The sequence below is a fragment of the Colossoma macropomum genome, unplaced genomic scaffold (assembly GCF_904425465.1).
Source record: "Colossoma macropomum unplaced genomic scaffold, Colossoma_macropomum, whole genome shotgun sequence".
Taxonomy (NCBI): Eukaryota; Metazoa; Chordata; class Actinopteri; order Characiformes; family Serrasalmidae; genus Colossoma; species Colossoma macropomum.
Genome location: NW_023495190.1, coordinates 25,001 through 52,500, shown reverse-complemented (window position 1 = coordinate 52,500; position 27,500 = coordinate 25,001). Strand labels below are relative to the sequence as shown.

General features: G+C 38.9%; 1 protein-coding gene across 2 annotated transcripts in view; it reads left to right on the top strand.

The window, feature by feature from the left end:
• Positions 1 to 27,500, top strand: part of LOC118801114 — a 70,680-nt gene that overhangs the window by 37,931 nt on the left and 5,249 nt on the right. For both annotated transcript variants that reach the window (XM_036561287.1, XM_036561286.1), the window contains 2 exons: positions 9,803 to 9,976; positions 16,783 to 16,956. In XM_036561287.1, the coding sequence (XP_036417180.1) occupies positions 9,803 to 9,976; positions 16,783 to 16,956 (348 nt within the window). The remainder of the gene's footprint in view (positions 1 to 9,802; positions 9,977 to 16,782; positions 16,957 to 27,500) is intronic.

Below are 27,500 nucleotides of genomic sequence, written 5' to 3'. Positions count from 1 at the left end.
GTAATGATCAACAGACTGTGAAAAACAATAGTGTGCCTTCAAATTTGCATATAATCCTTTTTTATAACTAAAGGTTCGGGAAAGAGAGCACCAAAGTGGCAGATGGAGTACCAAAATGTCTAAATCCCATTAAACAAAGTCGTGGGTCTTTGAAACTGTGTCATAATCATCTGGACAGTCAGCTGACCAACATGCTACAGTTTGTAGCACTATGACCCTGTTTAACGGGGTTAAGACACTTTGGTACATCATCTGACACTTTTCCTTAACCATTCTACAAAAAAGGCAGAGGTCCCGATCCCGACTACGTACATACAGGGCCCTTGTCAGGCAGGGGGGGTCGTAGAGCCATCAAATTGCAGCATGTTGTTGCCCCTCTGAGCCCAAAGGTCCCTATGCCCAAAGGTCAAGGACATACAGCCTTATCTGTTTGGCAGTTGTAATTTGCAGCCCAGTTAGTGAGAGGGCAAAGTGTGCATTATGTGGTCTATCGAGGAGGGGTAAGTTTGTGGAGCTACCAAACTTGAAATATTTTGTCATCCCAAAAGGCCGCTAACCATATCCCAGTTTAATGACCCTAGGCCCAAAGGTCAAGGAGATATAGCCTTATCCATACAGCAGCTGTAATGTGGGGCCTAGTTGGTGAGTGGACAAAACGTACATTTTAAAGTCTATCAGTGTGGAGGAAGATTGTGGAGCTACCAAACTTGAAACTCTTTGTTGGCCCAACAGGCTGCCAACCATATCCCAGTTTAATGACCCTAGGACCAAAGGTCAAGGAGATACTGCCTTAACTGTATGACAGCTGTTATTTGCTGCCTAGTCAGTGAGAGGGCAAAACGTGCATTACGAGGTCTATCGAGGTGAGGTAAGGTCATGCGGCTACCAAATTTGAAATATTTTGTCGTCCCAACAGGCAGCTAACCATATCCCAGTGTGGTAACCCTGGGCCCAAAGGTCAAGGAGATACGCCCTTATCTGTATGGCGGCTGTAGGTGGGGCCTAGGCAGTTAGTGGGCAAAACATACATTATGAGGTCTAGTGCGGTGGTGATAGATTGTAGAGCCACCAAACTGAACACACTTTGTTGTCCCAACAGGCTGCCAGCCATATCCCAGTTCGATGACCCTAGGCCCAAAGGTCAAGGAGACACAGCCTTATCCATATGGCAGCTGTAGTTTGGGTCCTAGTCTGTGAGAGGGCAAAATGTACATTATGAGGTCTGGCAGGTGGGAGATGGTCATAGAGCTACCAAACTTGAAACATTTTGTCGTCGCAACAGGCTGCTAACCATATGCTACTTCGGTGACCCTAGGCCCAAAGGTCAAGGAGACACTGCCTTGTCTATACGGCAGCTTTAATTTGATGAACAAATGAATGCATTTTTATTCATTCATTAAATGACACAGTAGCCGACAACAACACAGAACAGAAGTGGTTTTGATCATACAGGATCATTAATCTGTGGATGAAACTCTGGTTATGCTGATGGGTGAAGGTCCTGAGCTTAGGTGGAAGAAAGGTTTTGTAAGTACACACGTGTATCTTATATGTAAATAACTCATCAAATACATGACCAGAATCACAGCCTTGGTAAGCTGCCCCTTGCTATATTCCTAGCTAATACAATACAAGAGCGTGAACAACTGAGTATCTCTTAGGAACATGTTGCACTCCATGATATTACATTAGCCAGTGTTTGCTAATTTTATGTCTATTAGTCAATGTCTATTAGTTTTTACTAATAATCAGCAATATCAGGTGTCTGGTAAATATATTCATAATACATATATACATAACGCTAACCACCTCAGCAGAGAAGTGAGCTATACATACAAATACATATAAATAATATATATTATATATATATATATATATATATAATATATATATATATTTAAAGAGGTTTATATTAAAGAGATCAATGAAGAAATAAACGTTTCAGATAATTTTAGAACATTTTAGATCTTATTTGAGCTGAATTACTGTTGGAATTTAACTTGCAGTCCTTTTTTTGAACAACAAAACATGTTAATGAACAGCAGAATAATTAACAGCGTCTCTGTTTCTGAACTAAAGTCTTGCACTAAGCACTAAAAAGAGTTTGACTCGGTACAGCGCGGATATACTGGATGGAAACGACTCGATTGAATCAACAGAGTCGATTCCATTCTCTGAGACTCTCAACAATGACTGAGTCTCTGACAATGGAATCGATTCTGTTGATTCAATCGAGTCATCTCCAGGAGTCCAATTCATTCAGCTATTCGCTAGTGGTGGAAAGGAGTCGACTCGAAAGGTTCAAGAATCGATTCTTAGATTCAGACCATCAAGTCGTGCGTAAACAGGCTCGTTCTCCTGGTCAAAACTCGCTAAACTACCTGCTTTAATGTACTTCAGCGCTTTGGTTCAGTAAATCGCCACTTTTACAGCTTATTTGTCCTCATTTGGTGTGTTTGCTTGTATTGATTGGTGGGGGAATTTCAGTCCATCGCGGGCAAAGCTCGGTGTTTTAACTGACGGAGGTTTCAGCCAGTCAGAAACGGTGGTTCTGTTTGGGGGCGGCGCTCGGGCAGCAGAGCGGACTCCTTACTCGTCCGTACGGAGCGGTCTAGAGCCTGATTGGCTAGAGCCTCTGTTGCTCAGCCACTATTGGTCAGGCGGCCTTGTAGGCGGGCTCCTTCCACACAGCAGGCTCTGGCGGTGCTGGCGGCTCAGAGCGCTGTGCTCAGTGTTAAAGCGCTCAGATGAGCAGGGAGCCTAAGAGCTGTGATGGGCTGAGTTTCTGAGGCTCTGTGTGGAAGTTAAAGGGGGTTTCAGCTCAGTCCGACGAACGCTCGGTTCCAGGATGTGTTTAATAGTAAATATTCAGCAGTTTAATAATCCACTCAGATCACTTGAGTGAACGCATAAAAGCAGCAGTATGACAGCACCAACACTCCCAGTTTACCATAATTCATAGGCTTAATATAACAAACTACAGTTTATGTGGCCTGGGTATAAGCTAATGGGTTTTGTAGACACCCCAAAATCTGACATGAGTATTCTACGGAACAAAATGGGTGACACAGCTTGTATATTGGTAACTGTATCCCTTCCTGAATGGTAATATGCATGACGACACATATAACCAGCACAAACAGTCGCTGTTCACACCAGAGGTGTTATGAATGAGCTGACCGGCCACTGGTTGAAATATGAATGGGACACTCAACTTTCCTATAAAGACTGTGGCTGTAAATCTGCGGCTCTGCAGTCAAACCTTTCACTGTTGTGGCTCCACAGCTGAATTAGATTTGTAGGTAAAAATAAAATAATCCTCCTTTACAGTAAAATAAAGCTCTGCTGATCGTTCAACACAGTTTAACAATAAATGGTCTTAAACTCTGGAGTTAATGTAGAACTGCTAATTCACCCTTTAACCCTGAAGATCAGCGCAGACTGCTGGTCACCATAGCAACACAGACAACAGTCTCGCCAAGCTAGTAGCTAACGAAACGGCAAAGAGAGAGATTTAAGATGAACATTGATAATTTAGAGACGAATGGACTTATTAGTGTTTATAATCACTCCAGCTGGTTTCCTGATACGTTTAATCTGAACAAAAAACTGTCAAACACCAAGTCGTGAATTTGCTTCTCATTCGCCAGCTTCTCGTTCAAATTGTCCCGTTCCACCTTAAATGGCACAGCAGTACATTCTGTCGCCTCAGGCACCGTTTAAGGTGGAGCGGGACAATTCGAACGAGAAGCTGGTGAATGAGAAGCGACTTCAGCCTCGTAAAAGTTGAACATTGAGTCATTTTACAGAAACTGTTCTACTTATACGGAAAAGTTTCCTGACTGAGATGTGAGAAAAGCAGCTATAGTTGAGCTAAAGGTTAAAGCAGAGCAAAGTCTGTGTTTTCATTTATATTATATTTTTAGCCTGAAGTATCAGCACATACTGAGACAGATTTATAGCCAAGATGGTAAAACAGACATAAACTGTTGTGGCTCCCAAGGTGGTTTTTGTTGAAAGGACAAAATGGCTCTTCTTAACATTTGGGTTGCGACCCCTGAGTTAAGCCCGCTAGTAAGGGGAGATCAGTACATGACCATTTGCTCGAACTGTCCGCGGCTCAGTCAGGATTGCACAGTTGCCACCAGCCCAGTTAACGTCCGCATTCTGTGGTTCAGATTTTGTGTGGATTGTCTGAAACCTGTAGCGAAATTGTTGTGGAAATTATCACTATAGCTACACAAACATTTGTAGGTGCTACAGCTGTTAGCTACATTTCGTAAAGCTGTAGCGGCTACAGCTACTAGCTACAGAAAATTTGTAGTTAGCTACAAAAAGTAGCGCACTACTTAGCTACTTCCCCATCCCTGATTATAAGCAGTGTTAATAAGACATTATATTGTCAGTACCAAAGAAACTCAATTTCAGATTGTATAGTATGTCTGACAAACCTGTGGAGTCTTAAACACACTCTGAGCCACACCATAATTTATGATATGTATGATATCGTATTTTTTTTTGTTATATTCTAAGTAAATATATGTAAAATATAGTAAAGTACTATAAGTAAAAAAGAAAAAGTTATTTTATCTTTAATAAAGGAAAATGTATTTAAGCTATGAGATTTCAATATTTTATTCCCAATCATGAAAATTATTAGAGGGGATCTTTAAGGTTAAATATTGGCCCAACATAATTTGTACAGCACTTATGTATTAAAACAGTGCACAGTCCTTAACTACAGCTCTAACTTTAATAATTACATCACAGAAAGCTGAGTTTCTTTGATTCTTTGGTACTGAAAATATAATGTTTTATTAACACTACCAATAAAGTTTTATGTTAACATTTTATAATGCATAATAAATCTGAATACAATGTGTAATTAATTTTTATAATATTTATAGTCTCATTTATAATACAGCGTGTCCCAAAAAAATTGGCATCATTTGAGGTGTGAATATCTGAGTAACTACATGTCGTAGGCAAATGAAATTAAATAGGCTTCATGTTGAACAATACAAGATTTATTTCTCAAAATTTGAACAAGAAATTCAGAGGGATGTAAATTTTATAACCAATTTCACAGCTTCACAAATGTTCAATATGCGCACCGCCTGTGGCACGACACACGTCAAGTCGGTAGTCCAGCTCCTTTCTCTTTGAATTTTTTGTGCCGTGTCCAAATCTGCTTTCCAGTTGGTGCATTTTTATTGAATTTTCTCGAAAAATGCTGCTGCACACTCTTGTTTGACTGTGTTCGAGCATATTCTAACACACTAAATGCATTTCCATTTCTAGTGAACTCCATTCTTCAACCTGAACAAAAACCATTAAAAACTTGGTTAGTTTCTACACATTTTGTTAAAATTTGAGATCATTTGAGGGAGAATTGGCTGTGGTACTAGACTATGAAATTATATCAATTTTTTTGGGACACGCTGTATTTTATGGATGTATTATAGCGTGTCATCAATGTGTTACTAGTTATTTGTGTCACTATTTATAGACATGATATCCATAGAAAATCTCATAAATTATTTTTGTACATTCCTGCTGCAGGAAAGAGCTTGAACATTCTGAGAATATCAGGAGAAACACTTTTACCTCATCCAGGTCTTAAAAACATCTGACTCCAGCAGCAGAACCTGAGAGTTCAGATGAAATCAGCAGAGACCGTGTGTAGCACAGAAGAGCACTGACTTTATATGATGGGAAATGGTGGCTAGCGCTGATTCTGGACATGATTTTTAATGTCTGCATCCCAAAAAAGCTTATTTTGAAGACTAGTAAGACAGTAACCTTGTGTGCTTCTGCAGGAGGTTCTACACATCATATTTCACCCCAACAAAAAGAAATACAAACACATATTAGCTCTTAACATAATATAGAGAGCTTCTGATACAGGTTATTTTTTGAGACCCAGTGTTTTTCTCTTTACAGTCTTACTAACTGTTTATATTGCACTTCATAATCAAGTAGCCCATTTAGTACCTTCAGATATTAATAATTCATAGATTTGCTATAAATGTAGGAACATTACATAAAATCTAAATTTTGCAATGATGATTTAAAAAAACGACTGAAATATGAAAATAACCTCCCCCAATAAATGAACCTGTTGTAGTAATTTATTAAGATGAGGTCAGTTGGTTTAAAGTAAATTATTAGGGGTTGTGTGACTATTAATTTCTACTAGCTGACTAGTCATTCAAAAAATACAAAATTCACTCTGTTCTACTCCTACATGGCCTGCAAGCAGTAGCAGCTCTTTAGATAAGCCTTAAAGAGTGAGATGTAGGCCTACTGAACCAGCAATCATTCAAGCTGTACTGTTTTAAGAAGCTGTTAGTCCTCACACATATGAAATCTTATGGCAATATTAAGAGGCTAAAAATTCCAACAACCAATGGTATCAGCAAAAATAATTTTACATTTATGTTTTAGATTTAAATTTTATATTACAATAAAATTTATATTACAATAACTTCCACATCTAGAATGTGCTCTACTGAGGGATGGTGAACAGTTCTTAGTTGTCACACGTCTTAAAAATATATAAATAATAAAAACTCACAAGTTTAAATATTATTGGTTTTGTATTGCATCCAGCAGATGCTTCAAGCAAAAATATGTACTTGTTGGCAAATAGTTGGCACTATTTTTACCAAACTCCATAATAATACCCATATATTTTTGATGAGATGATTAACAAGCACAAAAGGATGTGATTTCCATGTGTCCAAATACTTTTTGCCATGTAAGATAAGGTAGAATAATACTTTCTTGTCCATTGTCAGGAAAATCTGTCTGGCCCATACCAGCTCAACAAATCATCAAACAAGCAAATACAACAATTCCAGAAATACGTATATAAATAAAAAGTCAATACATAAAACACACAGTAGTCAACACTATGTACATGTTCGTTTTTCAGCCCCCTAGCTTGGCTTGAGTGAGGAAACAAACACACAAATAAACAAACAAACAAACAGACATACATACAAACAAATACGTAAATGATAGGCACAGTTCTCATGTTCATACTCTTGTGTACGTCCACACCAGACTTCTGTATCTCAGCTTGTTTAGTGTTGATATTTAGCAGAAAGTAAAAATTGCTTGTACTTGTTCTGCAATTTGGCATCTAACACACTTTCTTGAGGACAATAGCTCCTCATGCAGTACATGAGAGTGGTCCCAGACGACTTTGGGATCCAGTGTAATATCTAACTAGTTGCATGTTTTGAGTTGCCGGCAATATAATTTCTAGTCAACTTGATAATTACACAAAACTAATCAAAAATAGGTCAGCTCTTCTACACAGGAATCTGATCTTAGATCAGCTCTTCTACACAGGAATCTGATCTTAGATCAGCTCTTCTACACAGGAATCTGATCTTAGATCAGCTCTTCTACACAGGAATCTGATCTTAGATCAGCTCTCCTACACAGGAATCTGATCTTAGATCAGCACCCCTACACAGGAATCTGATCTTAGATCAGCACTCCTACACATGAATCTGATCTTAGATCAGCACCCCTACACAGGAATCTGATCTTAGATCAGCTCTCCTACACAGGCATCTGATCTTAGATCAGCAATTGCACACAGGAATCTGATCTTAGATCAGCAATTGTACACAGAATTCTGATTTTAGATAAGCACTCCTACACAGGAATCTGATCTTGGATCAGCTCTGCTACACAAGAATCTGATCTTAGATCAGCACTCCTACACAGAAATCTGATCTTAGGTCAGCTCTCCTACACAGGAATCTGATCTTAGATCAGCACCCCTACACATGATTCTGATCTTAGATCAACAGTTCTACACAGGAATCTGATCTTAGATCAGCACCCCTGCACATGATTCTGATCTTAGATCAGCAATTCTACACAGGAATCTGATCTTAGATGAGCACCCCTGCACATGATTCTGATCTTAGATCAGCACTCCTAGACAGGAATCTGATCTTAGATCAGCAATTCTACACAGGAATCTGATCTTAAATCAGCTCGCCTAAACAGGAATCTGATCTTAGATCAGCAATTCTACACAGGATTCTGATCTTAGATGAGCACTTCTACACAGGAATCTGATCTCTGATCAGCTCTGCTACACAAGAATCTGATCTGAGATCAGCACTTCTACACAGGAATCTGATCTGAGATCAGCAGTTCTACACAGGAATCTGATCCTAGATGAGCACTCCTACACAGAAATCTGATCTTAGATGAGCACTCCTACACAGGAATCTAATCTTAGATCAGCACTCCTACACAGGAATCTGATCTTAGATGAGCACTCCTACACAGGAATCTGATCTTAGATGAAAACTCCTACACAGGAATCTGATCTTAAATAAGCACTTTTACTCTGAGAAGCTTTGTGAATATGAGCCCATGTCTCTGTTCTGTTCACTGCTGATAGTCTTAGGGGTGCAGTTAATAATCACAGATAAATTCTTGTTTGTGATGTTTGGAGAGACACTTTGAAAGCCAAGTTTTAACAGCATTAAATCTGATGAACCTCATGTTTGATCAGGGACTCTCAGGTTGGTGCTGGTGAGTCACAATCAAGACTTTAATTGTGCTGTTTACAGTAAATGTTTACCTGTTTTTAGAGAACCTGAAAATGTTCCTGGCAGTGAATCAGTGCTTTTCTGAGTTTTAAAACACTTTCAACCATAGAACAAATCATATTGTTATTGTGTCATTTTGCAATATACAGTATGTCTACTGGACCCCAGGAAAAATATTATGATAGCAGCTAATAGGGATCCTAATAATAAACAACAAAAATTATTTGGCCTGCTTTCACTTGACTCAGCTTATTCTACTGCTTGCAAGATATCTGACAGTACTGCCCCTGTCGCAGCGTTTGCATGTACCAATAGTGTTTTATAACAGAACACTGGCCTATTACAAGACCACCTCAACACTCCAATGTGAATTTGCCCAGCAAGAAGTAAGCTGGATTTTGAAACATATGAAACTAATTACTTAAAACTACCAAGTATCAAAAAATGCATAAATAAATATTGATTTTTATTTCCTAAAGACTTGGTGTTTGTATCCATGAACTAATAGGTCTGCTTGTTTCAAAATGTAGAGTGCTGGTTGGCTGTGAAAATTACATTCTGCAGTCTGTTAAAATCAGTAAATATGCCCATTTTCAGCACCTCATACTCTTTTGTGATTTATGCCATGCACACTTTTTGTTTGTAATTAAAAAACTAATATTGAAAAACTTATTATTCAGGAATTAGTATCAAAATTATGTTATTAGTATTGGTATCAACAAAACGAAATTATATATAACCATCCTTGGTAAAAAGCCAGTGTGGACTGAATGATCTTTTCTATCATGGTTTCTCCTTTTAATTGTGGATGTGGATAGAAGTTATTTTTTCTAATTTTGTATTGCTGCTAAATTTCTACTTTTCCATTCATATGTTCTGTAGCTCTTTTTTTTAATCATTTCCTTTGTGTGGTGGGTCCATTTTGGTTTTTGGTACCCAAGCAGGTGGGGAACATGGATCATTAAAATACATTAGATTAACATGTTTGTTTAGTTCAGGTTATACCTAGGACACATGCTGCTACAGTCATATGGAGAGATGGGTGCTCTAATCACAAATGTTGTGTTGCATAGTGTGGTGACTGCTGTGTTCAATATTGGGCCAGATTCAAAACCCAAAGATTAAGTTATTAAAGAAACCTCTTAACTCATGTGACACTGGATCTCCTAAACCCCATTTTAACTGTTCTTTGTGCTGTGTTTGTTATTCCTTTGCAGACTAGCTGGCTGTAATCTCACAAAGGACTCCTGTGAGGTTCTTTGCTCTGCTCTTCAATCAGCAAACTCTCCCCTGAAAGAACTAGATCTCAGTAACAATGATCTGCAGGATTCAGGTGTGCAGGTGCTCTCTGATGGACTGAAGAGTTCACACTGTAAACTGGAGATACTCAGGTAAGTACTGTATAAATTAGATTTTAAACTAAAATTAGTAAGATCTGACATTCCATAACATTCAGAAATGCATAGATAACAAAATGGTGCCAAAAGGTTCAGTTAATATCACGCATCCATTGAGCTCTCAGAGAAACCCAGACTTCATATCCCAGAATCCTCTGGAAGATCACATAACTGCTGAGCTTCCCTCACACTCTGTGTCTCACCTGTGTGTTGGTCATATGAATTCCATAGTTTAGTTTAAAAACCTGGGCTTTAGTTGGAGATAGTTGTGAGGTATTGTTTCCACTAGTGAACTACTGAGCATTATATCTATTGTTTGTATCCTGTTTTTGACCATTGCTTTGTTATTTCGATTCTGACTTTTACACTGCCCTTTGGATTGTTTGCTGGACTTTTCTGATTCATGTTTTTTGACCATTTTTGCCTGTTTCTTCGACTACATCTTTTGCCTGCCCCTTTTTGTTTATTAGTGTTGTGTTATGTTTACCGTTGTCCTTCTGCTATGTTTTTTGGATTTCACCCACGCCTGTTTTTTGACTAAGATTCTGGACTTTGACTCTGCTAGTAAAGTCTCTGTTGTGTTTTCAAACTGCAAGCATCTGAATCTTGTTGGCATGTTACAGTTAACAAGAGTGTAACAATTTTATGATCTTCAGTCTGTGTTTGAGGACAGCAAGGGAAGTTCATGCTGTAGCCTTTTTTGTTCAAATCTTCTCTATGTTGTAGAGGAGAAATCTGTGTAACCAAGTCAGGTTTGCAACATGTGCTGGAAAAGATAACTGATTGTCCAGGACTACACCAGGGCTGTAGACGGTGCATCTTCAGATGGAAAGACCACAGAGTTCTCAAAGATCACAGTGAGGACCTTTATTTCTAGGAAAGTGTAGCAACTCAGTCCTGCTGGGCTTCAGCTTCAGGTGAGGGCTGCTATCTGTGATGCCAATCTGCAGTGTGTCAGTTTGACACTAGACTGGTTGAGATCCTGGAGCTGAGTCAGAGTAAAAAAGAAATGTAATTGTTTATAGGCAGAGTGTTGAAGGATTTCTGAAAGGAAAGAGAGACACAGGTTAGTAGTCGGTGACATTGGAGCAGTGTAGTGTTGATTTCTGTATTACAAGAATGATCCTGGCAGTCTTGTTTGTGTCTGTCAGCATCCCTTGTAATTAGTGGTTTTGGACACGTTCATTGCTAATAAGTGAATAAAATCCAGTATGCAGCCATAACATGACACACACTGGCAGTAGAATTGGCCATGCTGTAGAGCTCAGTGACTTTCAGTGTGGCACTGTCAGAGGATAGCATCATGTCAGCTGACCAAAATTCTGCCTAATTTGATCTTCCCTGGTCAGTTGAGCCAGACCACTAAAAGAATAAGACAGTTGAATGCTGAAGCATGTAGCATGTTAAAATCATCAGTCTTCGGCTGCAGCACTAAATACTGACTTCCAAACTACCTCTGGAGACAATGCCAGCAAAAATGTCAGTAGCCCCCTTGTAGAACTTAAGCCCATATATATATATATATATATATATATATATATATATATATATATATATATATATATATTATGAAATAAAACTATGATGTGTACTGTTGTACACATTTCCATATGTGCAGTTAGTGAGTCTGGGGTAGATAAATGAGATGTAGGGTACACAGGAGATAGCATATTGATTTAGAAATCTTAGACAGAAGATATGTATACAGCAACATATTAGTTTATATGTGTAGTATAGATTTACTAGATTGGAGGTGCAGTAAGATCAGAGTAAATCTGTTTTGATGTGGATGAGGTGTGGATTGTCCATGGAGATCATCATGATGATTCAGAGGTGTATTGACAGGCCTATAGACCGATACACCAGCACTACTGGCTGTTCAGCAGTCTGATGGCCCGGGGGAAGAAACTGTTTTGGAACTGGCTGGTTCTGGACTTTATGCTTCTGTACCTCCTCCTGTTTGGCAGTTGTGAGAACAAACAGTGGCTATAAATCCAGGGGGTTTGGGAGCTGGACCCAGGTGATGTTCCACCCTCTGCAGAGCTTTCTGTTCAATGGCAGTGCAGTTCTCATACCAGGAGGTGATGGAGCTGTCAGAATGCTCTGCACAGTATATGTGTAGAATGTTCTGAGATGTGGGGGTTCATGCCAAACCTCCTCAGCCACTTGAGGTAGAAGAGGCGCTGTTGTGCCTTCTTTACCACCTGTGTGGTGTGTTCGGTCCATGTCAGCTCCTCTGAGATGTGAACACCGAGGAACTTGAAGCTGCTGACCCTCTCTACAGTGGCTCCATTGATGGTGATGGGGTGTGCAGTCTCTCTTGCTTCCTGAAGTCCACTATGAGCTCTTTCTAGCTATATGTGGGCAGGAGCAGGATGGAGGGATGATCTGATTTGCCAATCAGAGGTTGGGGGAGGGCTTTGTACGCCTCATGGAAGGAGGAGTAGCAGTGATCCAGTGTGCGTGTGCTTCATAAGATGTGTCGGAAGTACTTTGGAGCAACTTCCTTAAAGTTTGCTTTGTTAAAGTCCCCAACACCAATGAAGGCAGCCTCCGGGCGCGCAGTCTTCTGCCTGTTAACAGCCTCATACGAGTGTCAGGTCTGTATCAGTCTGTGGTGGGATGTACATGGCGGTGACAATGACCCCTGAATCTCTCTCAGCAGCCACAGCAGTCTGCACAAGATGATTAGATTTTCCAGGTCAGGGGAGCAGAAAGACTCAATGAAGTGTACATCCCTCTGACCACACAAAGCATTGTGGATCACAAAACATACACCTTCTGTCATGCATCCCTTGGACTCAGAGGTCTTTAAGGACTCCATTTCCCAGAATCCCCAGGGGGATCACGTGATCTTCAGCCCTTCATCTCACTCCAATCACTGCTCTGTTTCCGGAGTATTAACTAGTTACATCTGTTGTCATATGATTAGTGTTAGTATAAAGCCTGGGCTTGTAGACTAGTTTGTTCCAAGGCATTGCTTCTTATTCTAAGAGCTACTGATCTGTTTTGTGATTTTTCCGGTTCTGACTGTGTTTTGGTATTTTGACTTTTGCCCTTTTTGCCTTTGCCCCTTGGACTCTGGTTGCCAGGTTATGTTTGTTTTTGTGTTTTTTGTCATTTCTGGATTTGACCTTTGCCTTTTCACTGACCATGTTTTTGGACTGCGATTCTAATATTAAAGCCTCACTTTCTCTTTTTATCCGCAAGTGTTTAAGTTATTCTGCTGAAAATGCAGATGGCAGATCTGGAGGCGTTTCAGAAAGCTCTTAAGGAGCAGGGCCAGTTACTTGGTCATCACCAGCAAGTATTAACAGGGGTAACACATTCACTTGAGTCACTTGCTCACCAACAGTCTGAGCAACAAGCCCAGCTGGCACAACTAGTGGCTAGCGTTAAGGGTCTGGCTGATCAGCTTCAGACCTTAAGCCCCACTGGATGGGAAACGAATCAACGAAGTCAAGTCAAAGTTTATTTATATAGTGCTTTTTACAACAGGTGTTGTCACAAAGCAGCTTTACAGAAAAAATCAGGGTCCAAGTCCCCATGACAAGCCAATGGTGACAGTGGCAAGGAAAAACTCCTTAAGAGCAAGAGGAAGAAACAATGAGAGGAACCAAGACTCAAAAGGGGAACCCATCCTCCTCTGGTCGACACCGGCTGGCAAACAGCGTTAATATAAAATATGAGAATACAAAACAGGGAAACACATGTGGAGCAATGGTTAATTAGATAATTTGAGTTTATGCAGCAGCAGCATGTGGAGGGTCAGTTCATGTGGTGAGGTTTGCAAGTGTTGTACAACATGAAACTCCATGGTGGTCAAAACGGTGCAGATCAGCCAACAGAGATGGAGCTCTGGTGACTCTAGCAGCTCCCTCCCTCGCTCAGGGACTCAAATAAAGGGAGGGAGCACGAGAGAGAGAGAGAGAGAGAGAGAAATTGATTAACAGGACAGGTCCGTTTATGGAGAGATATTAGTGATTTAATAGTGCAACAACTGATATTAGCAAAATGCTTGTGCAAACAGAGATTCATAGTTTTGAGTCTAGTTTTTAATGTAGAGAGTGTGTCTGAGTCCTGAACAGAGGTCGGGAGATGATTCCACAATTTTGAGGCTATGTAGGAAAAAGCTCGACCCCCTGCTGTGTTTTTCTAACTCTAGGAACTGCCAGCAGTCGTTATTTTGTACATGTGGGTTCATAAGACTGAATTAATTCACTAAGATACTGCGGGGCCATTTAATGATTTATACGTTAGAAGAAGGATCTTATACTCTACACCAAATTTAACAGGTAGCCAGTGTCCTTCTAAGGACTCTTGTAGCTGCATTCTGGACCAGGTGGAGCTTATTTAGTAAAGTGTTGGAGCATCCAGCTAAAGTGGTGTTACAGTAGTCCAGCCTGGAGTTTATAAAGGCATGCACCAGCTTTTCCGCATCATTTAAGGCGAGAATATTGCATAGTTTATGTTACGCAAGTGAATGAATGCAGTTCTAATAATGTTACAAATGTGTATCAATAGAGAGACTGGAATCAAAGATGACGCCTAGATTTTTTTTTACAGTAGTGCTTGGAATGACCATGTTGCCATCTAAATTTAATTCAAAATTAGAGAGTTGAGATTTCTCTGCTTTGGGTCCAAGTAGTAGGACCTCAGTTTTGTTAGGATTAAGAAGAAGGAAATTGTTGGTCATCCAGCTTTTGATATTTTTAACACATTCTTCAAGATTATTCAGATTTAGAGCCTCATTTGGTTTAGCAGATATGTAAAGTTGCATGTCATCTGCGTAGCAGTGAAAACAAATGTGGAACCTGCAAATTATGTTACCAAGAAGTTGCATGTACAGAGAGGAAAGCAGCAGCCTGAGCACAGATCCTTGGGGGATGTTATATTCTACTAGCGTGCGATCAGAGTGTTTATTGTTAACACTGACAAACTGATAACGGTCTGTCAGATAAGATTGGAACAATGACAAAGCCTGTCCTTTGATACCAACCAGATTTTGCAGCCCGAGATCTAAAAGGACTAGTATGCAAATATGGCCACTATCGAGAGACACGATCATTTACTGTACTTAATGCTGTTTCATTACTGTAAAAGGATCTAAAGTCAGACTGAAACATCTCATGGAGAGAGTTTTCTTGTAGATAGGAGCCCAGTTGATATGAGACCACTTTGCAATGAAGGGGAGATGGGAAATTGGTCTATAGTTGGTGAGTTCATTGGAATCAAGATCCTGCTTTCTCAGTAGGGGTTTAACGACTACAAGTTTTAATGATTTTGATCCCAGACTGAGGGATGAATATATTATAGACTGCAGGGGTTTAACAACACAGGGGACAACCTGTTTGAGCAGTTTTGTAGGTACTGGGTCAAGAATGCATGTTAATGATTTGGATGAGCTAATCAGTGTGGCTAATTCATTTGGTTGGATAGGACTAAAAGACAGCAACTGGACTTTTGGGCTGGCAGGTCACCCATCATATTGTGATATTAGATCTATAGGCAGATTTGTAGTCTAATATTTTGTATTTTATCATTGAAGAATCTGATAAAATCATTGCTGCTGTATGTTGTTTGAATATCGTCTTCAAACTATTTAATGTTACCTGTTAGTTTGGATATAGTCATGAACAGGATCTTAGGATTATTTTTGTTCTTCTCAGTTAGTGATGAAAAATGCGATGCTTTGGCTGCATTTAGGGTACACTTATATTCTATGATGCTGTTTTTCCATTCAATTTGGAAACAGTCTAGTTTTCATATATGCTATTTACGTTCCAGACTGCGAGCTTTTTGTTTTAGTATACATGTATGGTTGTTGCACCATGGTACAAGCTTTTTTCTTGTAACTTTTTTTTCATCTTAATCGGTGCCACATTATCAAGAGATGACTGAAGTGTGGATTGCAGAATTTCAGTATTGTTTTCAAGATCATCGAAGCCCAACGGGGCAGGGATGATTGATAAATCTGGTAAACAATGTCTAAAATAAAATCTGCATTTAAATCTGTGGGAATAACATAATGGTAAGCAATGCTGGAAAACTACAATCAGTAATCTTAATGCTTGTATGTAAGAACAGCTGTTTTTCAGGTGACTGAGAACATCAATGCAGGACATGATCAGACTGTCAGCAAGAACAGTCTGTCCACAACTATACAGAGAGAGCTATTATTATAAAGCTGCAGTGCAAAAACCCCTTATTACTAAGACAAATGACCATCTGAGAGGACAGTCGTGTAGTGGTATAAAAACCATCAGCACTGGTCTACTGAGATATGGAGAACAGTGATATGGTCAGATGAGTCATCGTCCACCATGTTCTCCACAAGGGGGTGGAGAACATATCTGCAATGTTCACCAAGAGAACAGTACAGGCCTGAATGCTGGACCTCTACAGTGGGGGGGTGTCTGGTTTCTGGCATGGTTTGCGGCCACTTGTCCCCTTAGAAGTAAGAGTCACTGCAGATCAATACAAAGTTATTCTGACTGAGTGACTTTATCTTATGATGACGCATTTCTGTTCTGATGGGAGGAGCCCCAATCCACAGAGCATTAGGGGTCACTAAATGATTTAATGTTGATGAAATAGTCAAGTGACAGATTCATAGTCAACTAAGAACATTAATAACCACCCTAGTCAGGTTTACTATAATATTTTTTAAATGGCTTTGATTAGTAAAATCAAACTGTTGATTTCACGGCATGTGGTGCATGCTGTGGTTGCACTGAACCACATCTGGTTTCTGTTCCGTGTAAATGACATCTGTCCCTCTTTTTCTTTTCTTTCTGCAGATTGTCTGGTTGTATGGTGACAGATGAAAGCTGTTCTTATCTGGTATCTGCTATGAAATCAAACCCCTCCCACCTGAGAGAACTGGATCTGAGCTATAATCACCCAGGAGAGTCTGGAGTGAAGCTGCTATCTGATCTAAAGGAGGATCCACACTGCGCACTGGAGAAACTCAGGTGTGTGTGTGTGTGTGAACATTTGCACTCTCAAAACCCGGTACATTGCTGGCATGTCTTTGCCAATGATGTTTAGGCTTTGAGTTATTTCAACCTAAAGCTCTTAAATGGTTGTTTTTAAACAGTACCACCTGTGCACATTCAAATGTTTGTTTTTTTACTGCTTTTTTCAGTGGTCTAATAAGAGAGTCCTATACAATATACATTCAAATTCAAATGTATTTTTATAGCACCTTTTATGTTGGGTGTTTTTACAAAGCATCTTCACAGATATCCTGGTCCAAGCCCCAAGTGAGCAAGTCACTTTTGCAGTTTTGGAAAACATGTATCTCAGTTAAAAACAAAAAGGCTCTGCTTTTGGTCATTATGTTGAGAAGACAAATAAAGTGATCATGCACAACAATGACAATAAGAAATAAATCCATGACTGTAAGGACATGTTAGTATGAACAAGCAAGTAACTCAAGGAAGTGTAGCGTGGTGCAAGTGTACGAGTTAGAGTCCATGCAGGGATCATCCTTCTCTAGCCTAAAACACAGACTCAAGAGTTCAAGAGAAAGTGGGCTATTCACTAAAGTCTCCATGACATGACATCCAGCCAAGGATGTCAACTGCATTAAAGGCTAAAAGAGTCAAGAGGGTGAGTAGCATATGTGGATGAGCCTTTCTGATTCAACAGGAGGGTGAGTGGCACAGGTAGATGGCCCCATGGTGGTTGAACTGGTCATCAATTTGGACAGTGGGAGGAATTCGTCCCCTTGGAATTATATGGTTCTGTCTGCATTCTGAGCAGTTTTGAGATGTTGAGCTTCAAATATTTTGCATTCCACAACTGATTTGTGGAACACATCTCTTTTTTACATAAAAACGTTAGACAACTTAAATTTATTCCAGATATATTTAGTTTCAAAATTCTATTAAATTTGTAAATTAGTTTTTTTGGCACAAGTCAAATGCAGACAGAACCTTCTAATCCTGAGAACTCACTTTCTGCTTGGAGTTATAAAATTCTATCTGGCAGAACATGAAAAGAAGCAACAATTTTCTAGGTGCACAAACAGTTTGTACTGTTTGTGTATAAAGGTTAGTGCTAAATATTTTGTCCAGTGCAGAGGTCAGTTCAAGGAGCCATCATTATAAGTTTCCTTTAGCTCAGACAGAAACAGCTACTGTCATAATCTCTCCCAGCAGGTCAGTGTAGCATGTCAGTCTAATGGCCGTGTGAGGTTTTGTTTTATGTCAAAAATTAGACTCTAGTCAGCCAAAATGTCTTATTTTGGGAAAAAAAAAGAAAATGAATAGATGAATTTATTAATTAAAATAATGTTTGTTGTAATTAAGAGCCCATCCATTCAAATGTTTATTTCTTAATTACCTATTAAAACTTAATGTTTATAAAATAATATAATAAGACATTTTAAACAGCTGTAGGAAGACAGGCAGAGTTTCAGCAACGTTTTCATAAAGTTTTATGAACTTTATGAACTTTTCCCACAGTTACTGAGCAGAGGGGCGACATGGCAAAGAAGCAGAGCCCAATTGCTACTGTTGTTTGTATTTGAAGCCCTGACTGGTTCACAGAACCTTATAGAACTAAATTAGAGCTTGACTTTGGAAATAGAAACTTTTAGTTTTCTCAATAAAGTCCAAAAAATGCATATAACTTACAAAACACCTCATATAATGTAAAGAAGTTGTCACAATAAAAATATGTGAGTAGCTCAGTTTTGACAAAAATGTCAGATAGAGCGTCAGATTTGGCAAAGAAACACAGACACAATATATGGGATTAACAGAGTGCAAGCAAGCCTAGCAAGTCCATTACAACCTAAGTGAAAAGGGAGAGCCAGAAAGGTATCTCCCTCAAATGTCAGCGCCCCTCCGCTCCACCACCAACAAATCTGAGTGAGTGAGTGAGTGAGTGAAGTGGGATGACAGCACCAGCACTCCCAGTTTACCATAATATTCTATGACCATGAACCCCCACAAAAGTCATAAAAGCCATCATAGTATACTGCATTAATTCAAACTTGCTGTAACAACAGTGAAGATTTCTGAAGTTCTAGAAGATGATGGCACTTGCCAGCAACCTTTCAGAAGATCTAGGTAACTCACACACTTGGCTGATCCAGCACTGTTGATGCAATCATCAATTCCAGGCAAAGGAACAGAATCAGTTACAGAAACACAAAGGTAATCGGTGCAAAATAGATATTGTAGTGTTCAGTGCTATTAAATAAGACACAGCTTTCGCACAAGTTGTAGTGCTTTATCAACCAGGTTTTATTGTATATAAGCTCAGCTTTTCTCTAACACTTTACTCCAGCCTCAGTTCAACTCTAGCTGTCTGACTGACCCTCAGCTCTTCCTGCTCTAACACCTGCTCTAACCCCAGGTGGTCCTAGTCCCACCCTTTAGAGTAAAAATAAATATGTAAAGCATTGATACATATTGTAAAGCATAATTACATATTCTAATAAATATGTAAAGCAGTTCTTGAACATGCTACAATACAATATATTCCATCTGGATCAGTAACAAGGATACATGGCAAACTCCTTGGGTTACAGCTGGGCTTTGCTAACCCATGTTCTAATATATAGTTCACTTCTTGCTTCATACATGTACTTTATCAAATTTTCAGTGTCAGTTTGTTGGGCAATAAGAGGCATTAAATCAAACAGCATTCCCAAATTAAGTAAGCGAGCACCAACAGAACAAAGCTGATGGGGAACAGGACCATCTTTGTTTCCAACTGTATTTTCCTGAACAATTACCACAGCAACAGATAAGGCTTTCTCAGCATATGGGGCCCTGCTTCAACACTCTTGTCTTCAGGCATGATATAATTTTAACATATTAATATGGCAGAGTCAAGGCATGTGGTTGCGATCTGGAGTAAGTATCACATAATCTGTGGCATAATGCTTCAGCTGAATCGCCTAAAGACTGGAAATTATCACTGACATTGAAGAACCAAGTAAAAGTAATTAAACAACAACTGTTCCGGCACCCCCTGGGACTAGACCTGTTTCACCTGCAATGTTTCCACTACCTGGGAATAGAAATGAATGTCATTATCACAGTGGGCACAATTATAAGTGGAATTCATCAGGGAAACAAGCTGCAGCACACAACTGTAAGTAAAAGCAGGTTACCAGACTTAATATGTAGGAAGTGTTATGATGGATCAGGCTGTAACAAGAAAATGTATATGTATGTATGTGGTCATATTGTGCAAAATGGGTTGGAAAGAGAAAACATCATAAATCATAAATTGTTAATTTAATTAAAAGTGTTAAGGTTCACACACAGGACACTGGCAAACAGGCTTCAGGACTGACCCAGAACAAATTAACAAAAAATACTACTAACTCACAAAGACATCACTAAATCTGTACACATAAACCAAATTACAAGACCAATCGCTTACCTACCTCCCTGACTAGACATAGACAAAGGGAAGTGAGATCTTGAAACAGAGGAGACAGAGCCAAGGGCTGGATGTATGGAATGGGCACACAAACGCACACAAGCACAGGCGAAAAACACCATAGCACATGGCACAGGGGACCAACAGAGTCCCCAAGAAATATCTGATAGCTGTCCAAACACACGGATTGGATGCATGGAGCTAAAGAAATTGCCTACCCTTTAGCAGACATCACAGAACTCACAGACCTTAGTTCCATCATGTTTAAATGCTGGTTATTAACAGTATCTTTGCACTTCAGCATAGGTTTTTGTTGTGCCAAAATGACCAGGCCATGCTTAATTGTGTGCCAATTACAACATCTGGCAGGGGCGTACAATGTGATAATATTATGTTGTATTCAATTATTCATTATTCGTGAGTTATTTGAATTGTGTGGCGTGTGCAGTATCAAACAACCTTTCCAAACTGCCCAAAGTGGGGCTCAGACTGCATTTTTCTGAAGGTAGAAAAATGTGTGACCACCATGCTCTCTTTTTTCTTTGGTGTTCACACTGCATTGGGCCGAAAACTTGCTTGAAATGTTAAGCACTGCACTAATAAGTTTTCTCAGGCCATCATTTCCATATGTTCATGCAAAAAGTACTATTATTAACTAACAACCATAGTGCTGTTAGGAGGTAAGCTGTCATGCTTTTGTCACTAATCACTAGTCTTTCCAGCATTACTGTAAACTGTAAAGGTCCATCTTACATTGGAGCTGACTGGTCAGCACAAAAAATGTTCATGATGTAGGATACTGCCTTTTTTCAACATGCGGCTGCACAGGGCACATAAGTGGCACCCACTGTACAAAACAGTGGACAAACACAGCTCTCTCTTTGAAAACAATAGAAAAAGGCGCTTCTGCCTGCAGAAAATTATCCAGTGTGAACCCCCCAAAATCCATCTACTCATCGCTGTTGTGTGAGTTGTGACGCAGGTTCAGTTCTGGAGTTTATCGTAGTTGTAGTCCATCAGGAAATTAGGAAAAAACATATACAAATCATTTAGTTTGGGGCTGTAATGTCATATATAAATATGAAGCTTGCCTGATATATTATGATTAAATTTGAAGCTCGCCTGCTGAAAAAAATAAGTCCTCCCAAAAGTGTCTCTGGAATCAGGAGCTGAGATGCCCCCAAAAAATTAGAATTAAGAATAAGTTGACTGAATATTTATTATTTAAAGCACCTGTATTTAAATATTAAAATGCAGACCTTTTAGGGGATGCTTTTTTTTTGTTTGTTTTTCGTTTTTCACAGTATAAATGACAATTCCTTCTATTTAGTTTTAGAATCATTTTAGTTTATTTACATTTTACAGTTTACTTTTTAGAATCATTTTATTTAATTTCTAATTTTAAAAATATATTAGTTTGTGCTGCAGCGCTTTTATAACTTCTATAGCAATTTCACAACATGTTCATATACATACAGCCAAGGCCACCGGAACCACGGTGGCAAGCAGGCATTTGCCCCACCACTTTTCAAAGTACTGGCATCACCCCACTACATTTAGAGTTCAGGATGGGACATAAAAACCTCCGCTTTTCCTAAACTGCATGAAATGCTGATCAGCACGAACAGACAGAGTAAAAAAGCTAATCAGAATCTCCATTTTAGCTTGGAGCCGCTTTCAGACCCACCTTGGTTGGTGCAGACCTGCTGAACTTTTTCTGTAGTTTGATTTGAGAAGCTCCACCCGAATTCATTACCGCACCAAACATCTAAACCGCTCTAATTCACGAGGGAATCCAACACCACAGACAGTTTTTTTCCAGAGCACATCTTCTCTGTACTGTCTGCACAACTTGCTGCTTTAATATTTCACTATTTACGAACCCTCATATCGTTCCTGCACTGCGAGCTGCTGTAAATAATGAGAGAGAAGCAGTAAAATAATAATACGTGTTAGATTTTGACTCATGGACTGTGGAGTATCTTTTTAGCCAAGCATCAGCGACCTGATCAGTTAAATTGAAACTGGTTTACACACAGATGATAAGTGCCTTTACTGTCTGTTTTTCTGTTTTCATGGTGGTGAATGTGAGAGGAACAGAGCGCTTTCATCCCTGCAAAACTTCAGATCAATAAACAAACACACATGTGTAATTTAGTCCACTTTAGCCCTTACAGTCCTTTTTGGGAATCTTTTTAATCTAAAATACAAAGCTCAAAAGTCAGAGATGTAACCAATCACAAAGCAGTACAAGTATTGTCATCATCAAAGCATACTGAACATATGCAAAAATAGAATTAGTATCTAAATCTAAATGGCTAAAATTTAACAGAGTAAAAAAGGATTCCTTTACTCAACTTAGTAGAACTTAGAACATTTTCAGGACAGTAAAAATCCATCAATAACCTCTGAAATGGTTTATAACGAGTTTAAGTCAGTGGCCTTATTGCATTGTGTCACTTTTTTTTTTTTTGGAAACAATATATTTTGCCCCACCACTTTTGAAGGTGTGATGCCACTCCTGCATACAGCCCTGCCTGGACTATGTAATTAAAAGTTATAACTATTTAACACACGCTATCAACACCTTCATTCTTACTGGGGTCCACTTCCTCATCAGAACATGTTGATCAAAAAAAACTATCTTTTTATCTACAAAGCCAATGTAGAGAACACTAAAAACAGATACTTCTCAGAGCTGAAATTAGTTTGCTGAGCTTTTATCAAATGTTCATGACACACTGTGACTTCACTTACAGCTAAACACTGGAACTCTTGTTGATTTGGGTCAACCTAACTGGGAAACTGACCAAGTATTCCTTAACCAAGAACACATTAGATAATGTACATTTGAGTAACAACACACACAGGACATTTTTCATTAGAGCTGCTTTGTTCACCCAGCCGAATTAAATCAACACATGACTTGGCTTATCCAGCACTTTTGGCACAGAACAGTTTGGCCTCCTGCTATGACATTCTCTGAAGTGAGATGCAGCCCTTTAACCAGTAAAGCTGAACATACTCCCACTTCCCCATAGCAGTAGTCAAATCCAACAGTAAAGCAATGTCATGTAAAGGTGCCTTTGTGTACAATGTGTCAGTGCCCTGGCACAACGCATATGACCCACAAAAGGAAAGTTCTGCCTGTTCATAAGTTAACCAGGTTATACACTTTTTAATAAAAAGGTGCATCATTTTTTACAGTGCACCTCTTTCTGAGCCTCGCCTGCACCAGCTTGTTTTCTCTGTTTGCACAGGACAATCAGAAGCAATATGACCTGACTTGAGTCAATAAAAACACTCGACATGGGGGGAGAGATAGTGCAGTGGTACTATAATAAACCACTGCACCCTACAAACGTCTTAAACTCTAAAAGGATCAAAGCACACAACTTGTCATACATGCCAAAGTTTTACCCTGGAAAACTCTGCTAAAGGTTTGAGAAGAGAGTTCTCTTCAGTTACAGTAGGTGCAACAATACAAAATATTTTTATTTTAAATAATATGTAGCTCCTAGTGGCGGTGGCAGGCGTTCGTATGTTTTAGAAATTATATTAGCATGTTTTATACTGGGTGTAGAGTATCATACCTGAAGAGCCCAAGAGCGGAAATAGTTCTATAATGGGTTACATTTAGGTTTAGTTTTTGTTTGTTTTGTTTGAAGGATTTGTCTACTGTAAATTCAGTCTGATTTACTTTTGTATGTGGATTGCTGTAGAATATTCTAATCAATTAGCAGCTTTAGCAAACACACACACAGAGCAACACATGCAAGCTACTCCCATTTTCAATGAAGGCCAAAGACAAAAAAGCAACAGACTTTAAGTGAACTGGCTGTAAAAGAAAGCAAGTAAAATCAAGCAGAGCAATTACGCCTCTAACGAAACTAGTTAGAACTTGTGGTTTTGGTGATATAAAGTGCCTTGATATAGGAAATCAGACAAGCTGAGATCAGTCCTACAGAGTTAAGAAATCACCACCTACGCTCTATAGAGTACACACTCGCAAAACCACAGCCTTAACTGCATCCCTGGGGGATTCCCATTGTCAAAGCCTCTCTATCACAATCGTAACTGCCAGTGGTGACATAGCTATGACCTCTACAAGCTGAACACTCATGGTCTCGTTTATGTACCTTCGTTTATGAGCTTATTTGAAAGTCCAGAGTGATCAGTGAGTGAGACACAGAAATGATCAGAAAGGACCAGGTTTTGACCATAACAGATTAAATGTCAAGGCTTGTAGAAATAACCAGATCCACAAAGTGGCCTCAAGTGTCTGCAGGCTCTTTCACATGCTGCGAGAAACCAAAAGCATCATGTACAAAACATTAGGAAGCACTTTAAAGAAGGTAATAAGCAGGTAATTATATGGTAATATAGCTACTTATTCTTTATTAGCATTTAGGAAATTAGCATGTTATTTTTTAGGTTAGAATAACTTGTTACCATAACTTTACCATGTTATTAACAACTTGTTAGCACTTCAATTATAAACTCATGATTTATTAACAACTTGTTAGCACTTCAATTATAAACTCATGATTTATTAACAACTTGTTAGCACTTCAATTATAAATTCATGATTTATTAACAACTTGTTAGCACTTCAATTATAAACTCATGATTTATTAACAACTTGTTAGCACTTCAATTATAAACTCATGATTTATTAACAACTTGTTAGCACTTCAATTATAAATTCATGATTTATTAACAACTTGAAAATAACCATGTAATTTTTAGGTTATTATAGCTTGTTGCCATTACCTTACTATTTTAGTACCAACTTGTTACTCCTATAATTACCAACCTATTATTTAGTAACAACTAAAAAAATAGCATGTAATTTTTGGGTTAGTACAACTTGTTTATTGTTTCATATTACCATATTATTACCCACGTATTGCTGACCTGTGAAGTGCTACCGAAGCTATATGGCATTATTGTCCATTTTATTATCCATGTAGATGTAAAAGTCACAGGTTATGATAAAGTTGTACTCAGTGGAGATAACTGACAGTAGTTCAGCAAACACATCAATCAAATTTACAGAGTGTTTTGGAGGTCTCTGAATGATTAAAATGAAATTTTGGGAGTACCATTCAATATGAAAAGCTATTAAAAAGAGATCAAGTTACCAAGTCTTTGATCAAGTCTTTGCACTGGAATGTATCTTTAATTAAAGCAGCTACTCCTCCTCCTTTCTTATCAGGTCAGCACATATTCATAAAACTGAACACAATCAAGTTTGTAAGATATTATGATTTAAAGTATCATTTCAAAGGTAGATGAGTAGTGAAGAGCAAAGTGAAGGTTGTCCTTTAATGTGGTCACTCCAGTTCTGCTTAGCTGGACACCGTCCAGCCTAAAAAATTCTCTGCACCCTCAGAATAGAATGAAATGATCAGTATAATTAAGTCCTTAATTCAGGTTCTCCTCAGCCACATATTGAGGAACCTTTGAGCTTTTAACTTCTCAGGTATTAAACAGGTCAGTGAACTCACTTTTTTAGGATTTTTGCCTACATGCTAAATAATTGATTGCCCAGTGCAGGGAGAGCATGTTGGGAAGTTCCTCATTTAATTCCAAGACAGCATGTTAGCACTTTGGTGCTGTTGTTCCTGATAGTGTCATCACCCATGATCAGAGTGCTCAGTGCGGTGCTGTCAGCCTAGAGCTGCTGCTTGTTAGGCCTTGTGTCTTTGCTTGTCCGCTTTGAGTCCTTTTGAGTCCCTGAGTTTTCTAGCCTTAGCTTTGCTTGTCGAGTGGTGTTGACCTTCTGTTGACTCACCTTTCAGTGCAAGTGGGATGATGCTGAATCCATTTCTCTGGTCCTTTATGTTTGTTACGTCTGTAGCAGTTGGAGCTTCATGAGGAACCTGCCATCATAAGCCCTAGAAGCCTTAGTCCGTTGTTTGTCTGCTGATTGATAGTCTTGAGTGCATGAGTCCTGTAGTTCTGATGGCTGGAAGACAAGTGTCCAGTCCAGTTATGTGCTTCCTCAAAGGATCTGTGGGTAAATGAGCTCAGTGTGCTGTTTGACCTCTATAACTAAGGAAATGATTAAATATTTAAGGGAAAAAGTACTAAAACTAAAAGGGAGCAGAGAGCAGGAAGAAAGTGTGAAGCCAGTGTGAAGCAACGAGAAGGAAGAAACCACCTAGTCACACTAGATGCTACTGGAACTTAGAATGGAACTGGGTTCTAGGTCAGAAGATAAAAAATAAAGTTTATTATAAACACCTAAGGTGGGATTGGTGTATAAAGAACTTTATTGTTAAATATGGTGGAGAATCTGATGTTTTGAATCTGATGTTTTTCCTCCAACTGTAAAATACTCCAGTAACGCCAAGCTGGTACAGACCATTAAGTAGCTTTGTTCATGGAATCTTTTATCTCAATCGTTTATTTTTATTTAACATTGTGTTTTATTATATTGTATGTTATTAAACTTTATATTGTTGGGCAGCAGTTTATAGTTTATAGTTCATTTGAAATCTTCACACATGCTCAGAATAAAGTGACTCAGCCTTCAGAGACCACTTCAAACACTGAAATGGTCCAAATGTGTCATCCTTGTACTAAGTTGGACGCAAATGCTGTTCACAGTGGATCTTTATCATAATGAATATTAAAATCTATAATTAATGCTTTATCAGTAGACTGTGCTGTTCCTGTTAATGCTATGAGTGATTTATGGACAACAGCGTATGGTGAAGTGTAAACAGTAAACTGCTTATGATATCCTAACATGGTAGAATATATAGATAAATGAAAGTACAGATAGTCTTTATTGTGGTAATGGTGAACACTTGTGCACTGATTAGATATGTGGCTGTTTTCAGTAATTTGATAAAGCACAATATTAAATGCACACGGCAACATGATGGTGGATAATTTGAAACACTGACTGTAATTTAATCAAACAGGCTGCAGTTTAACCTGAGGTTCCTTAGACACACAGAGCAGCTCTGCTCTCCCAAACTCCCACTGTGCTCCCACACTCTGATCATGTGACACAGTCCCTCCTCTGAGAAGAGCTTATAAATGTTAGTAATTAATTATTTTGTATCAACTGGAATATCAACATATTCACTGGTAGAGT